At 41.7% G+C, this 17,258-nt stretch overlaps 1 protein-coding gene and 1 pseudogene across 1 annotated transcript; both read right to left on the reverse strand.

Annotated features, from left to right (window-relative positions):
- Positions 1–1,591: 1,591 nt before the first annotated feature.
- Positions 1,592–16,982, reverse strand: TMEM230 (transmembrane protein 230). The gene is made up of 4 exons (XM_036245604.1): positions 16,869–16,982; positions 13,856–13,969; positions 11,506–11,628; positions 1,592–2,845 (listed from the first exon to the last, which is right to left on the reverse strand). Exons 2-4 carry the CDS (start codon positions 13,952–13,954, stop codon positions 2,705–2,707), a joined length of 363 nt encoding a protein of 120 aa, XP_036101497.1. The 5' UTR covers positions 13,955–13,969; positions 16,869–16,982; the 3' UTR covers positions 1,592–2,704.
- Positions 5,489–6,190, reverse strand: LOC118618984 (annotated as a pseudogene).
- Positions 16,983–17,258: the final 276 nt, after the last annotated feature.

Genomic DNA, 17,258 nt, shown 5'->3' on the forward strand with positions numbered 1-17,258 from the left:
GGATTCTGACTTTTATGGTCTCTGCTCTTAGGATCCTATGACTACATGCACAACATAAAAAACTATACTTATAACTTACATTTTAAAAATGTGACTGATCTCTGTGGACATGGAAAGATATACAAAATAGAATAGGCAGGAAGAAAGAAATTATAAAACTATACAATTGGCCCTGGCCATTTTGGCTCAGAGGTTAGAGCATCGGCCCATGGACCAGAGTCCCAGGTTCGGTTCCCGCTAAGGGCACGTACCTCGGTTGCAGTTTGTCCCCGGCCCCAGTTGAGGTTGTGTAGGTGGCAACCAGTCGATGTGTCTCTCTCACATTGATGTTTCTCTCTCTCTCTCCCTCCCACCCCACTTGAAGATAAATGCAAAAATGTCCCAGGGTGAGGATATTTTTTTTTTATCCTCACCTGAGGACACTTTTGCATTTATCTTCAGATAGAGTGGGAGGGAGAGAGGGAGGAAGAGAGAGAGAGACACATCGACTGGTTGCCACCCACATGACCTCAACTGGGGCCAGGTACAAACTGCAACCGAGGTACGTGCCCTTAGTGGGAACCGAACCTGGGACTCTCTGGTCCGTGGGCCGACGCTCTAACTGCTGAGCCAAACCAGCCAGGGCATCCTAGGGTGAGGATAAAAAAAAAAAAACGGTGAAAAAAAACACTATACAATGGGAAACCAAGTTTTTTTGTTTTTTTTTAAAGGATACACAAACACACTGGAAACATTTCTGGAAGGGTGGAAGGATATACAAAAAACTTAATTAGACAACCTTGGGAAAGGACTTAGGGAGCAAATATTTACTCACTCCAGCCAAATGCTTTTCACTTCATATCCTTCTGTTCCATTCCCCAACCCCTTACCAGTAGCATCATTACCCTTATAAAAAGGACTTTCTGGTCTAAGCTTTGCTTTGCAAACACTGGCCAGGATAAAGCTTTATATATTTCCTCACATCTCTGCCAAGGCCCAAGAACTTTATTTAGACTACTGGAGTCCCCAGCCTACCCTCCCATTAACAAATGTCCCTAACCTTGGAGGTTGCTTCAGGTCACCCTCTGTCCCTCATTTCCTAAGTCCCAGTGTTTTTTCCCATGTGCACCCACTCTGTGGGTGATCTCATCCAGTCCCATGGTTCTTGGATATATTGTCCCAACACTGACTCCCAAATTTCACCACCAGCCTAGACTCCCACTCCCTTCCTGAACTCCAGACCTGTGGACCGCAATTGCCTCATCAACAGCCCCACTTGGATACTGAGCAGGCATCCAAAACTTAACACACCCAAAGTTGAACTCATCTTCCCCTGTAAACCTGCTCTACCCACAGCCTGCCAAATCCCAGCTAATAGCACTTCCAGGCTGCTAACAGTCCAATCCACAACCTCAGAGTAAAAAAACAACTGAAAAGCAGTCTGACCTATAATGCCGATTATCTAAAAATGAAAGCAGTCCTGTCCAGCCGGTGTGGCTCAGTGGTTGAGCATTGATCCATGCACCAAGAGGTTGCTGGTTCGATTCCCAGTCAGGACACATGTCCAGTTTGTGGGCTGATCCCCAGTGGGGGGCATGCAAGAGGCGGCCAATTGATGTTCTCTCTCATCTCACCTCATCAATGTTTCTATCTCTCTCTCCCTCTCCCTTCCTCTCTCTCTAAAATCAACAAAAGGGAAAAAAAATGAAAGCAGTCCTGTGTATTGGAATCTAAGATATTATATAATCATTAATATGTTTTCTGAAATATGTTTAAAGTTAACTCATTTAAGTATAGGATTTAGATTTTGACATTTTAATTTCGTTTGGACAGAAGCCACTTTTTGCAAGCTAAGAAACAAAATCCAACTAAGGCAGTCTAATCCCTTAGGGATTCAGTCCAAATCTTTTGATCTTCAGCAGAATGACATCATAATACAAGGTGCTAACAATGGGGTTATAAACTCTCAATAATTATTTATATATATATTTTCCTTAGAAAACAGCCAAAAGTCTAGTCCTTAAAGGCATGACTTAGAGAACATCTTAATCTATAAAGGGTAGAATTACCCAAAATATATGGTGCCCAACCTAATAGTGAACCAGATCAGAGCTGGCCAAGGATTGGTGAACAGAGAAAGTGTACATTTTGAAAATTTGCTCTGAGGTTTAAAATTCCTGATTGTTCTTAATAAGAGAGCAAGTAAAAAATATTACAGATGCATCCACATTAACATTTGATTTTACCAAGGTCTTCTATTAGAACATAAAGTCAGGGCATAGGGGATAAGATACTTAGGTATTTCCAAAATAAATTACTTGGTATAAGAAATTTGACATACTGCGTTCTTCCATTTGTCACAAGCTGACAATAAAGTCTAGTTAAAAGAAATGCTCAACTCTGAAAAGGGTGTTGGCAGTAACATTTCCCACTACAGAATAACCTCCCACTTTTTCCAATTAACATTGCTATTCTTTATGATAGGTTCATGTGGAAAAACTTGTCAGCTTGTTGTCAGGGCCAGGAGATGAAATACAGAATGTACCTAATTAGCTAATTGTAAACCCAGGTAACATCTTTAGGATGGACCCATGAAACCTGGCCATTGTTTTGTTAAACATCTGCAAACTGCAGAATTCCTTAGCCCTTAGCCATTGTTTCTGCTCAGTATCTTAAAACTGAGCTCAGTCCCATCTGACTCTGCTCTTCAGGGCTGAGGTGGGTGCTAGTCATCAAAGTCTGGAATGTCATCGTAGGAGTAACCCCGGTAGCCTTTGGATGCATAGTAGGCGATGCGCAGATGGTAAAATCCTGGCAGGAACACCAGGATGCCAATGATCAGGACGGGAACGGCCCGGTCTGCCCCCTGGTGGCAGAAGGAGGCAAAGGCATTAGTACCACAGAAGTTATAAATTTTAAAATAAAATAACACATGGATCCAATCCATAGATCAGGATCTTATGCTTTTCAGATTATTTTCTTTGCGTAGTACACTACCGAGGCAAAGGTTTACATCTCTCTTTCTCCTAATTATCAGGTGTAGAAAAACTGTAAAGTACTAAAAATACAGAAAATAAATTATGTGTTCATCCAGATATTTTGGCTTATTTCTTTCTTTAAAGTTTTTAGTTGTGAACACACCCTGTGCTTTGTTTTTGTCTCTTATAACAAGATACTGCCAAAATATTACTAAAAATCCTTCATTGTGAGGTGGGGAGGTGGGAGAAATGGGTGAAGTGGTCAAAGGTGCAAAATAAGAAGTCCTGAGGATGTAACGTAGAGCATGGTGACTACAGTTAGAATGCTGTACTGGCCCTGGCCAGTGTTGGTTAGTGGCCAGTGTGGAGCATCGGCCTGCGCACCAAAGGCCTGTGAGTTCAATTCCAGGTCAAGGGCATGTACCTAAATTGCAGTTTGGATCCCCAGCCCCAATTGGGGCACATGCAGGAGGTGATCAATCTATGTGTCTCTCTCACATTGATGTTTCTCTCTCTCCCCCACCCCCTCCACTCTCTCTAAAATCAATGGAAAAAATATCCTTGGGTGAGGATTAACAAAAGCAAAAAAAAAAAAAAAAAAGAATGCTGTACTGTATATCTGAAAGTTGATGAGACAGTAGATCATAAAAGTTCTCATCACACACAAGATTGTATAACTATGTGTAGTGATGGATGTTAATTAGACTTATTATGATCTTTCACAATGTAGACAAATATTGAATAATTATGTTATATGCCTAAAACTAATAATAGTTTTAAAAAATACATTGGATTTAATAGAAAATATCACATTGTAAACAAGTCCACTGTTCTATCAGCTTAAAACAGAATGATACATGATCACATATAAAAACTAAAAATAATAAGAATAATAAATAAAAAATGCTGGTACCAAACAGCAATTAGAAGCCTGAGCCAGGCTCTGAAAGATCTTCACCAGAAATAGAGGCAGCAGTAGCTTGAAACAGGCACAAAGATAGGGAGGATGAAGGGGACTTAAGAGAATACAGGAAGGCAGAGCAACAGACTCATCTTGTGAACAGGGGCAAAGGATAACGGGCAGTTTAGAAGATCTGTATGTTGTCTTGGACTCAGCTCGTAGGGAAGCAGGAGAACATGTCACTCATGTTGTGACTAAGCTCATAATTGAGTGGCTTATCCTAGCCCCCATCACTTTAGCTGAACAGCTCATTGAAATCATGTCAGTGTCTGCTGCCTCAGTGGACCTTCTACTTATTAATAAATGTATAAAAGGTGGGAGCCACAGTGAGGCCTTGGAAGAAAAACACAGGGTTCTGGTGGGAAAAAGGATTTCCACCTTCCTCCCGGTGCTGGAGGGTCCCTGGAGAGAAGAGCTTGACAATGTTGCGCACCCTGAGGCTCTGAGTTTATCAACAAAGCTTCTCTTTAGCCCTACCCTCCCAATCCTCCCCCAAGGAGTCCTCAGAGTTCATGGAAAGGCCAACTGAGAGAAAAGGAAAACAAAAAACAAAACGAGGAAAGGGGCAGTTTTCTTTCCATGGCATTTGTTACTGACCAGAGAGACAGCCTCCTTCTGCTGATTTTAGATACTGAGAGTTTGTTCCTTAATCTGGAACAATGATTCTCAAATAAGTGGCAGGCCTGTTCAAGAGGGGCTCTCAAGCCTCTCCAGAGGTTTTGTCCATACAAGTCCCAATTTCCCCAAATGAGAATCTGCACACAATAATAGCAATTCCTGACAGGAAGGAATGTGTTGTACATGTGAAAAACGTCAAAAAAGCTAAAAATCCCTAATCTGTGTGGAGTAGACATCAAAATTACGGAATTATTTTTGTTGCTGTTTATCCTCACCCGGGGAGGGGGAGAGAGAGAGAGAGATCAAGAAACATGAATGTGAGAGAGACGCATCAATTTGTTGCCTTCTGCACACACCCCAACTGGGGCCGGGGATGAAACCTGCAACCCTGGTACATGCTCTTGACCAGGAATCATACCTATGACCCTTCAGTGCGAGGGCTGACGTTCTAACCACTAAGCTGCGCTGTCCAGGTCATAAAGTGACTTTTTTCTTGATTAAAATAAGTTTTGGTTTTCTCATGTTTTCAAACTGATCTGAAAAATAGAGAGAGAGAGAGGAAGGGAGGGAGGTAGAGGGAAGAGAGACAGAGAAAAAGAGAGAGAGAGAGAGAGAGAGAGAGAGGTTTGTTGTTACACTTATTTATGCATTCACTGGTTGCTTCTTTTATGTGCCCTGACCAGGGATCAAACCCACAACTTTGGTGTATTGGAACAACACTCTAACTGAGCTACCAGGGCTCTGATTAAGAGTAAGTTACAAACAAGTCATTTCTCCTGTAGCTAAACTCCATGACTAGGCTCCACGCTATAGAGCCAAGAACAGTTAAGTTCACCCATTTATCTGGAGTAGCCATTCTGGATTAAAGAAATATAATTCTGTCCTATTAATGACAATTTCCAGAAAGACCTGCCTGTCCCAATGAGGTACCTGACATTAGGATTAGCACAGGCTAATCCCTGTATGGTTTCTTAGAAAACTGGCTTTTCTGTTTCTTTCTCTTTGATACTGTACAAGGAGTCCAACAACTTGTAATGAACAAGCATTAAACCTTTGAAATACTTGACGGTCTTCAATTTCAGCTCCATGGAGCATCCTCATTGCACACAAACACAGTGCAGGGACACTGCTGGAGGCAGACACTGCTCACATACAGTTCACTCCTTCCTTGATGGCTCTGTATAGAGCAACTGTCTTGTGAGCACCTGTGATGAGAATCTTCACCTCTTTAGCATCCATGACAGTGCCCACGCCCTGTCAGGGCCATGGTGGCACCTCGGTGAGATCTCCATCAGAGAACTCAGCATTGGCCAGGATGGTGTCCATGTCCAGCGTCTTCGTACAGTTCCTGGACACCAGACTGGAGCCTAGTTCATTGATGGCAACATGCCCGTCAGGGTGACGCTTCCAACCAACAGCTCAATCCCACCTGTAGCCTTCATCTTCTCTTCTCAGCCTGTAGGTCAGCTGTATTCCCATCCAGAATATGGGATTTTTCTGGGTGCACGTCAGTAAGCTTGAAGAAGCTGGTCCACATAAAGGAGTGCTAACTCTCTGGGTGGTCTCGAGGAAGACCTACACACTCGTCCATGTTGAAGGTCTTCACATATTTGAAGGACAGGTCTCCATTCTTGTACTACTCAGTTTCTAGTAGCAGCTCCCAATAGAGAGGCGCCAGGAAAAGTACTTGTTTGGTCCTGGGTTAAACTGGATAATGTGGTTCCTGATGTATTTGATGTCCTACTCGCTGGCCTCACAATAGTGGTCCAGGATGATGAGCTTCTTGTCGCAGATACCTCCTGTAGCGGTTGCAGAAGCACCACAGGTCACATGGCTTCTGTTCACACAGTGCCAAGCCAAAACTAGTATGTCAACTAATGGTGCACAGCCTTCCACTGTAATGGACGTACCATAATTTTTACTGAGCCCTTCCCCACTACCCCAAACTGTTGGATATTTTAGTTGTCTCTCCTTTTTTGTGACTGTACAGAATACCATATGAAACTTCAGTGTTTTTCTTGGCCTTTCAGATTGTTTCCTTAGTGTATATTTCCGTGAGCATGATTCATAGGTCAAAGGGGGAGGAATGAGGTCAGTCTCTATGAGTAGGGCTTCAATTTGGGGGGGAATTCCATGAAGACGGGGACTTTTTCCACCCGCCCCTGTTTCCCCAGGCTGTGCCCAACACATAACAGAAGCTCAATAAATGTGCTAAATGGATTCACCTTTACAAAACCGCTCAGTCTGTCTTGGTTTTTCACATGGTTTTAAATGTTTTCTAGTTAAGCTTATCCTCCTTTTCCTTTGTAATTTTTCCCATTGTTTTTAAGTTTAGGAAGATTTCCTTCACCCAAAGTTTAAACTCAATCCATAAATTTCCTCTAAACAGGGCTACTGACACAATGTACACTGATGAGTTACCGAATCAATATAATTTTGTCTGCTTCATTCACAAACAGACACAGAAGCACTGTTTGCCTCATATGTTATAGTGAAAGCTAAATGAGGTAATGCACGTAAAGTAAGTGGCCCCAGCTGGAACATAATGACTCAATAAACATGAGCTTAAATCCAAGGAAAGAGAACTTGAAGGGGGTCCTTCAGGCCAAAAGTAAACTATTTGAAAATAAAAAAGAATAGTCTATAACTCTCACAATTGAACATATTTGGTGCTATTTCTGTTACCTTATTTTACATTTTCTCCTTTTATCTTTAAGAGAATTTTAACTATATATTCCTAATGAGATATTTCCTAAGGATTCAAAGAATTGCAAAGAAAACTTCCAGTGTATTCAGCCTTCCTATACTGTATTTGGCATTAATACTGCTGTTATTTTGAAGCTATTATATGCATAATAAAGATTAAACCAAGTAATTATATAAATATATCTAGGATATGCTCATATAAAATAAATTTTAAAAAATTAAGCTCAAATCATAATCTTAAATTTGCCTAAGAAATAACTATTTTTATATCTATATGATGTCTATATATAATTTCCCCTTGTTTTCTAAAAGATACTTATTTCCTGATTTTCTCACTGAAAAGGCCTAGAAACAATGAAAACCAATAGCAATAGGCACCATTAATGCCCAGTTTGTGATCTCTAAATCAGGGCTCCTTAGAGAGATGACTGTTTACAAGGCAGGGGGCAAAAAATGTGTAACTTGCTGCACCAGAATGCAAGAAAACTATCAAAGGCCACCCACGTCAGATTTAAAACACAAAGGCCACCCACGTCAGTGAACGGGCTCCTACTGACCAAATTTGGGATAATTTATATGTTAAAAAGAATACAGACTGCTTAATTAAAGCAAAAATACATAAAAAAAAAAAAAAAGGATGAGTTTATTATGACACTAATTAATTCTTTGGTCATCTGTTGAGTTTGCTAGTATATTCTTATAAAAGTTAATATAGCGAAATAGTCAAAGATTTTTCCTACCTTCAAGATATACATTGTATTTCAGGGTAACCAAATAGCAAATTTGAACAAGTTCTTTATAAAGGAATTTCATGTGATAAATCCAGAAAATGAAAAACCTGGATTCATAAGTGCAAAGGGTGATGGAGAAGTTTATAATAAATGAATTAGGCTGAAGGCACTTGAACCCAGGAATCAATCTTAATATCAACGGAAAATTAGGACAATCATTATGTGCCTTCTAAGGGAATGCCATAGCAATGTTCTCAAAATGTGGTCCTTGGACTACCAGCATTTCCTGGGAACTTGTTGGAAATGCAACTTCTCATGCCCCATTCTAGACCTAAACAATTGGAATCTCTGGGCATAGGAGCAAGGAGACTGTTAACAAGTTTACAAGGTTATTCTGATGGACATTGAAGTTTGAGAATCATATTCTTTCTAAAACTAAACTAAACTAATCTAAATCCCAATATAAATAAGTCCCTGGCCCTGGCCTGGTAGTTCATTTGGCTAGAGATCATCCTAATACGCCAAGGTTGCAGGTTTGATTCCCTGGTCAGGGCATATACAGGAAGCAACCAATGGCCCTGGCCGGTTTGGCTCAGCGGTTAGAGCGTCGGCCTGCGGTCCACAGAGACCCGGGTTCGGTTCCCGCTAAGGGAACATACCTCGGTTGCAGTTTGTTCCCGGCCCTGGTTGGGTCATGCGGGTGGCAGCCACTCGATGATGTGTCCCTTTCACGTCGATGTTTCTCTCTCTCTCTCTCTCTCTCTCTCTCTCTCACTCTCTCTCCCTCCCTCCTGCTCTGTCTGAACAAAAAATGGAAAAATGTCGAGTGAGGATAAAAAAGAAGCAACCAATGAATACATAAATAAGTAAAACAACTAATTGATTTTTCTTTTTCTCTCCTGCCCACTAAAGTTAATAAATAAAAATTTAAAAAATAATAAATAAGTCCTTAAGTTTTACAGTTTGCAAGAGATATGAGGAATAGAACAAGGTAAATGGGATTGACAGCATCCCTAGATTTATTTAAAAACGGTTAGAGCCCTGGCCAGTGTGGCTCAGTTGGTTGAGCCTTGTCCCATGTACAGAAAGGTCACTGGTTTGTTTCCCAGTCAGGGCACATGCCCAGATTGCAGGTTCAACGGGAGGCAGCCGATCGATGTATATAGCATTGATGTTTCTCTCTCTCCGACACCCTTCCTCTATCTAAATTAATCAATAAAAATATTTTCACCTGGCCGCTGTGGCTCAGTGGTTGAGCGTCAACCCATGCACCAAGAGGTCACCGGTTCGATTCCCGGTCAGGGCACATGCCCAGGTTGTGGACCCAATCCCCAGTGTAGGGCATGTAGAAGGCGGCCAACTGATGTTCTCTCTCATTGATGTTTCTATCTCTCTCTTCCTCTCCCTTCCTCTCTCTCTAAAATCAATAAAGAAAAAAAATTGTTTTAAATTTTTCAAAAAATAAACAAAAACTGTTAGAGATGCATAATGAAGATGCACACTTATGAATTTACCAGCAAAATGTAAACCTGGTATTTCTTTAATATACAAGAAAAAAAGCTGAGGGGGATAGATGAAACAAAATGTTTGTAACTGTTGATGCTGGGTGGTGGATACATGGCGGCTTGTTATATTATTCCATCTACTTCTGTTTTGTTTGAAATGTCTATAATAAAAAGTGGAAGAAAAAAAAAAAAAACCCAGACAAAGAAACAAAACAAAACCTATTAGTGATTTTAATTAACATCTTTATCCTTATTTATAAACCACACAAGGTAAAAAATGGTATTTGTTGTATGTGGATCTCACTTTCACTTTTTGTGATTAACAGACTCCTAACTATGCTCCTGGGATTTATACTACATGCTGCAATGAAAGTTAACTGAAGGCACAGTCCTCAAGTTAGGTGTGCATGCTTAGACTGCACACCAAGTAAGCACCTGGTAGTCATATAATAGTTTTCAATAGCTAAGGACCTAATTAGATTTATTTCTTAAAACCCATATACAGCCCTGGCCGGTTTTACTCTGTGGTTAGAGCATCCGCCCAAGTACGGAAGAATTGTGGGTTCGATTTCCATCAAGGGCATGTACCTGGGTTGCAGGTTCAATCCCTGGCCCCCTCTGGGTCATGCAGGAGGCAACCAATTAATGTCTGTCTCTCACATCGATGTTTTTCTCTCTCTTTCTCCCCGTCCTTCCCTTCCATTCTGTCTAAAAATCAGTGGAGTCCGGCTGGTGTGGCTCAGTGGTTGAACGTTGACCCATGCACCAGGAGGTCACCGATTCAATTCCCAGTCAGAACACACACCCAGGTTGTGGGCCCGATCCCCAGTGGGGGGCATGCAGGAGGCAGCCAATTAATGTTGTCTCTCATTGATGTTTCTACTTCTCTCTCCCTCTCACTTCCTCTCTCTCTCTAAAATCAATAAAGAAAAAAAAATTAAAGCCCTGGCCAGTTTGGCTCAGCGGTTAGAGCGTCGGCCTGCGGTCCGGAGAGACCGGGTTCGGTTCCCGCTAAGGGCACGTACTTCGGTTGCAGTTTGACCCTGCCCCTGGTTGGTCGTGCGGGTGGCAGCCACTCGATGTGTCCCTTCACGTCGATGTTTCTCTCTCTCTCTCCCTTCTTCTCTCTCCCTCCCACTCTATCTGTACAAAAAATGGAAAAATATCCTCGGGTGAGGATAAAAAAAAAAAATTAAAGAAAAAAGTCAATGGAAAAATATCCTCAGGTGAGGGTTAACTGAAAAAAAAACAAAAACAAAAAAAAACCCTACATAAAACCCATGTACAGCCATTTTATTGTGACTGTACTACTAGTGCCAAGTCCAATGATAATGTCCACAGTTCTTGGCTATGTTCCTTCTGTAGAGCAATATGACCATTATCCCTTCGCCTGGCATGTGTTGAAGAACAAACATAAATTATGATCAATATTAATTCAGAACAATTTAGATGCTATGTTTAAGTGTCTGTATACAGCCCAAGAACCACCAAACATTTCAGGTTTCTAAGGTATCACATTTCACTCAACAGGAACAGCAACCAAACTCAATATAAGAAGGCTCTGTCATGAGCCAGAAGTCCTGGCTTGGTCAGTGGCCCCAGACTTTCACATACCTCACTCACTCTCCCCAAACAGACTAGTATGTTTATAGCACCAAAAACCTACAAAACAGCATTCCATTAAAACCTACAGTTACAGTCTTTATCATTCAGGAGTCCCTGATGCCAGACTTAGCTTTGCTGTCCTAAACTATGAGAATAGAAAAGGCACCTAACATCTCAGAGGGAAAATTTGCCAACATGCCACCACCACCTCAGAGGAACTGTAGGAGAAGTTTGTGCATGGTTGCTCAAAGGAAGAAACACATGTCTTGTTATTAGAGAACAAAATCTTTATAAAAAACAAAACAAAATCCTTTCCTTCTTTCTGCTGTAATCTGCTGTACTAGATATGAATACAAAACAACAGAGCCCTGGCTCACATTTTAAAGATATCACAGCAAATTCCCACAAACCCTTCAGCTTACCCCTTTGCTGATATAGCCCGCCAGCAGGAGGGAGCCTATGATAATGAGAAAGGTGCCAATCAAAAACAGCACTGTAGCAAGCGCAATGGCCTTATACGGGATCTTAGGAGGGCTTTTCTTAAACTGAAAGAGAAACAAAAAATGACAAGAATATTATGAAAATACCAGGGCTCAGATACTTTTAAGCAGGGAGGATAATAAGAACTAATCTGGATGCTTCATCTGTCTTGAAGCAAGTCTTACTACCCAGTGCAGTTCTGGGACAGAAAGGAAAGGGACGTATAGGAGATGAAGCTCTAGTTATTGCTCTACTAACGAGTCCCAACAGAACATTATGCTTTCAAGTTCTAGTCTCATTCCACACACCATAAAAAACTACTTTCTTACAAAAACAAAAGACACTTTATGGTTATCCATTGATTAGACATGTATTTATTAAGTGCTTGGCACATGGAAGGCTGTACTAATCTATAGGGATTTAAGAGTGAACATTATGTTCTGGAGAAGTGAAGAAAATAAGTCATTTCTGGCTTTCAAAGTTAAGTCAGCCCTGGCCAGTTTGGCTCAGCGGTTAGAGCGTCGGCCTGCGGTACAAAGTTAAGTCAGCACACAGTCAAAGGTTTTAGATATAGCTTTTTCTAAAGCATTAGTTGCCTGCCCCACAGAGCAAGTAATCTGTCTTACTAACAAGTTCAATTCCAGGTTAAGATTCAGAAACAAACTTTCTAAGGTTTGGTTCATGGCTGTATCTCATCTAATTGGCTGGAAGCTTCCCAGATATACTAAAAAAACCAAAACAAAAAAACAAAAAACTCTCTCCTTCAAGTGAAGATCCAAAGAGCATAAAGAACAATTGATTTGTTTATATTTAAAGGATGTTTGCCTGCCACTTCCTCGTTGGCTCTGGTTCCACCTACAACAGTCTGCTCTAAGGACAAATGAGCAAAAGGAGATGCTACGCCATTAAGTATTTTATAAAAAAAGCATTTTATAAAAAATGATTTTGGGTAAGGTACAAATTTAATACTTTGTTTTACTTACTGTTTGCCACACAAAAAATACCTTTAATGCCCTGCCTCAGTGGTTGGAGCGTCAGCCCACAGACTGAAGAGTCTCGGGTTCCGTTCCAGCCAAGGGCATATACTTCGGTTGCAGTTCTGTCCCCAGCTCTGGTTGGGATTGTGTGGGAGGTGTCCAATTGATGTGTCTCTCTCACATTGATGTTTCTCTTTCTTTCTCTCCCTCCCTTCTTCCCTTCCACTCTACCAGAAGATAAATGGAAAAAGCATCCTTGGGTGAGGATTAAAAAAGAAAAAAGAATACCTTTAATAAATCGGATTTCATGACATCAGGAAAGAGGGAGGAATTTCACAATACGCTGGCTTTGGCAGTTAGTTTCTCCCTTAAAAGACAAACTGGCTTTGACAAAAGTATAAACAAACTGATGACAGTCCTTAAAATTTCTCCTTAGCCTTGGCCGGTTTGGCTCAGCGGTTAGAGCGTCGGCCTGCAGTCTGGAGAGACCTGGGTTCGGTTTCTGCTAAGGGCATGTACCTCGGTTGCAGTTTGTCCCCGGTCCTGGTTGGGTCGTGTGGGTGGCAACCACTCGATGTGTCCCTTTCACGTTGATGTGTGTCTCTCTCTCTCCCCCTCCCACTCTATCTGAACAAAATATTGAAAAGTGTCCTTGGGTAAGGATTAAAAAAAAAAAAATTCTCCTTAAGCCTGGCCGGTGTGGCTCAGTAGTTGAGCATTAACCCATGCACCAAGAGGTTGCCGGTTTGATTCCTAGTCAGGGCACATGCCCAGGTTGTGGGCCCAATCCTCAGTGGGGGGTATGCAGGAGGTGGCCAGGTGATCTTCTCTCATCAATGTTTCTATCTCTCTCTCCCTCTCCTTTCCTCTCTAAAATCAATAAAGAAAAAAAATTTTTTTTAAATAAAATAAATAAAAGTTCTAATTGCTAACCAGGTTCAATTTGACAACCATGTACCGGATTAAAAGCCTACTATGTTCCAGGCACTTTACATACATTATTTGTTGTGAAAAAAATTTTTTTCTACTTAACAAAACAGTCTGATTATTTTTCAGATAAGCTAAAAAAAAAAAGTGCAATTACTGGACTCCTGCATTACAATTAAAAATTCTTAGAAACTGTATTTATATTGGTTTGAAACAGCTCCGCCAAGGTCCCACCTTCTGCAGGTTATCGTGGAAAGGGGCTGGCTTTCTTTCTTGCTGTTTCCTCTAATCCCCAGGGACAGTTAGCAAAACCTCCACTTGGAAGGTCTTCCTGCCTGATCATCAGAAACAGAGCCAGCCAGTCTCATCAGCTCTCTTCTGCACTTACCTGAAGGTCAATGTAGCCATCATCTGTGCTGGAGAGTCTTGAGTATTTCACTTTACTACTGGGGATTCCAGTAGCCAGATTGGTACGAGATGGCATCATAACACACTGACACAGCTATAACATGAAAACAAATAAAACTGTTATTGTCCACAAGCAACAATGGTGTTTTATAGCCCTTGGATTCAGGCCTCTGAATATTTCCATATTTTGTTCAATAGAGTGTATTGGAGTTCTCAGCCATGATACTAGCAACTGGCAATTTAGGCTCCATTTTTCTTTTAGAACCTGATATTCTTTAGACAAAGTGAAAATATTCTCATTATATATCCACTCTGGTTTTTCCTGGTAGAATGAGAGTTGAGACACTGGCCAAGAACCTGAACTCCTGTTTATTTTGCCAACAACATTGCCCTGCCTCCTAATTTTTCAAAAGTCACACAGGGTGGAAGAGTAGTGACTTAAACCAAGTCTATCTGGCACCAAAGTCCAACTTTTCAACCATTCTGCTATAGTATTGTTTGCCTCTTATCCTTGCTTCAGAAAAAAGCAAGAAGAGCATCTACTCAAATGATTCTCTTATATGCCAAGGAGGAAGTAGAGAGAGGGTAGGGAATAGAATACACTCAATCACCATTTTGCCTATTTTCCTGATGGTATCATCTTGCTAACACAAAGGATTTGCAAAGCTTCTTGTAAATTTGGATAAGCTACTGTTCCAGTGCCTTCTGATTTCCCTGCCTCTCTGTCCAACCAAAACAGTGAAAGTAGTGATTTCATTTTTCAATTACTTCTATAACTACATTTTTAAAAATCATGGCTATTTTGTCACTTGTTTAAGAGATTGTAGATTAAGATTTAAAAGCAATGACATGTCTTCTTGGTGTGGCTCAGTTGGCTGAGCGTCACCCCATGCACTAGGAGGTCACTGGTTCGATTCCTAGTCAGGGCACATGCCCTGGGTAGTAGGCTCAATCCCCAGTAGGGAGCACGAAGGAGGCAGCCGATGGATGTTTCTCTCCCATCTATGTTTCTTTTTCTTTTTTAATCCTCACCCAAGGATACTTTTCCATATTTTGTTCAGATAGAGTGGGAAGGAGAGAAACATCGATGTGAAAGGGACACATCGAGTGGCTGCCACCAGCACGACCCAACCAGGGCCGGGGACAGACTGCAACCGAGGTACGTGCCCTCAGCGGGAACCGAACCCAGGTCTCTCTGGACCGCAGGCCCATGCTATAACTGCTGAGCCAAACCGGCCAGGGCTCTCATCTATGTTTCTATTTCTCTCTCTCTCTCTCTCCCTCTACGTTCCTCTCTCTGAAATCAATAAAGAGAAATAAAAAGGCATTTAGGAGCATTTGAGATTTTGCTTCCCAGCATATGTAGTCAGTTTTGGCTCAAATAAACTCTTATAAAATTAAAAAAGAAAAAAGACATTTGAATCAAAAAACATTTGTGCACTTTTCCTCCATAAAACCACTGTTATATAAATAAAAAAAGTAAATCTATTATGATAGTGAAGCTATTTGATTCTTAAAAGTGAAACATATCTTTTAAAAGAAAATTAAATATTTCAATAAGGGCAATATAAAAGACAAAAAACAAAGCCTAACTTCCTCTGGTATAACACTTTACTAATAATCATCATTATAATGGCAGTTAATAATTACTGGTTACAGAAGAAAAATAAATAAAAACAAACAAACAAAATAATAAATTACTGGTTAGGTGCCAGCTGCTCTATAGGTACTTAATCCCAGATATTAATGAGATTTTAAATGGCCTCTATTCAACCTAAAATAACTAGTTTATAAAGGAATTGGTGCTAAATGCTCATGTCCCTTTTTAGTAATTACATACTGGTACAAATATCAAGTATTAAAAAAAGAGTATGCTAATTTATATGCTGTCCTAAAAGGTGTTCAAGAACAAAATTCAACTACTTTGAAGATCTAATTGGCTTTATTACTCCAGAGATGAAACAAGCACATCTTATCTAGCAATTAAAAGGGAGTGCTGATGAGTTGTACAAAATGGAGGGTTTTAAACATATGTTTTTATTGTTTTTTTGAGAGAGAGGGAGAGGGAGAGATACAAACCCAGAGATCAGCTGCCTCCTGCATGCCCCCTACTGGGGATCAAGCCCACAGCCTGGGCATGTGCCCTGACCTCTTGGGGTCACCGAACCGGTGACCTCTTGGGGCTTGGGACTACACTCAATCCACTGAGCCACAGCAGCTGGGCCGAAACGAAAGGTTTTTTACAAGCAGAAAGAAGAGGCTGACACTGCAATCAGCTTAGTTAAGTTTTGGTTTGGTGACATGGTTTAGCAAAAGTGACTCCATTTGGCCTACTACTTTTGTTTTCTTAACAAATTAGATTAAGCTGTGTCAAATAGTAGGTTTTTAAATATTACGATTCGAATACGTGGTAATCTAAATATGTGGGGGTTTATGAGAGCATGTAGTCACCTCTGATTTGTATTAGTCCTTTTTGTTTTGTTTTTTTTTAGTGTATAGTACTCTGCCATCAACTCTTCATACACCCGCTTCAAAACAAATAAGTGCAGGCCGTGATGGAGAGGGGAGAGGAAGGCTTATTGTGGCAAGGAATAAGAATTCTAAGAGGGGAAAGGAAATACGGAAATCGATGTTTTCAAAGTCCCCAACAGACTTTTTTTCTTTTTACTAGTTCCACCGCAACCCCCATTCCATCAGCACCCTAATGTTGCAAGACTTTTAAAAGCAATCAACACAGTGCCTGTCACGATGCGTCTGCACACACAATAATTGCCTGCCTGTCTCCAGACATTGCCAAGGAGACGAATAAGAACCCACAGGAATTTAGACCGAAAAAAAACAAAACTAGTTTCTGGAAAGAGGCCAACCGTACCGAGGAGGACGAACGCTCCACACGGGAGGACTCGGCGCTTGACTTCGGAGGGAGCGCAGTCTCCGCCGCGCGGGGAGCGCGGGGCCCCTTCTCCGCCCGCCCCGCCGTACGCACCACTTACCGGAGCGCCGCGCCAAGTCGCCCGCGCGCGACAGCTCGCTCAGTTAGAAAGATGCTCAAGACACACCTCACTTAACTGTCACCCACTCCATCTCGCCCAGACCAGCTCAACACCGGAAATGGCGTAACGGAAATGGCGTCACCCAGAGCGACCCCCTCTCAGTGCCTTTCCGGAAGCGTCTTTTCAGCCCTGCGTTAGGCCAGTAGCCTGCGGGAGATCGGGGTTCTCGGGAAGCACCCTGGCCTAGCCCAGCTGCCAGCCGTCTCTACAAAGGCTGGTGGGCCTCCAGGGTGCCCGCCCCCCTGGGCCAGTCAGGCCCTGTACAAGCCGCCTGCAGTTTTCTTGACCCCTCAGGCAGTGTAAGGGAGCTCAGTGGCAGCACCCCCCCCC

The sequence above is a fragment of the Molossus molossus genome, unplaced genomic scaffold (genome assembly GCF_014108415.1).
Source record: "Molossus molossus isolate mMolMol1 unplaced genomic scaffold, mMolMol1.p scaffold_m16_p_6, whole genome shotgun sequence".
Classification (NCBI taxonomy): domain Eukaryota; kingdom Metazoa; phylum Chordata; class Mammalia; order Chiroptera; family Molossidae; genus Molossus; species Molossus molossus.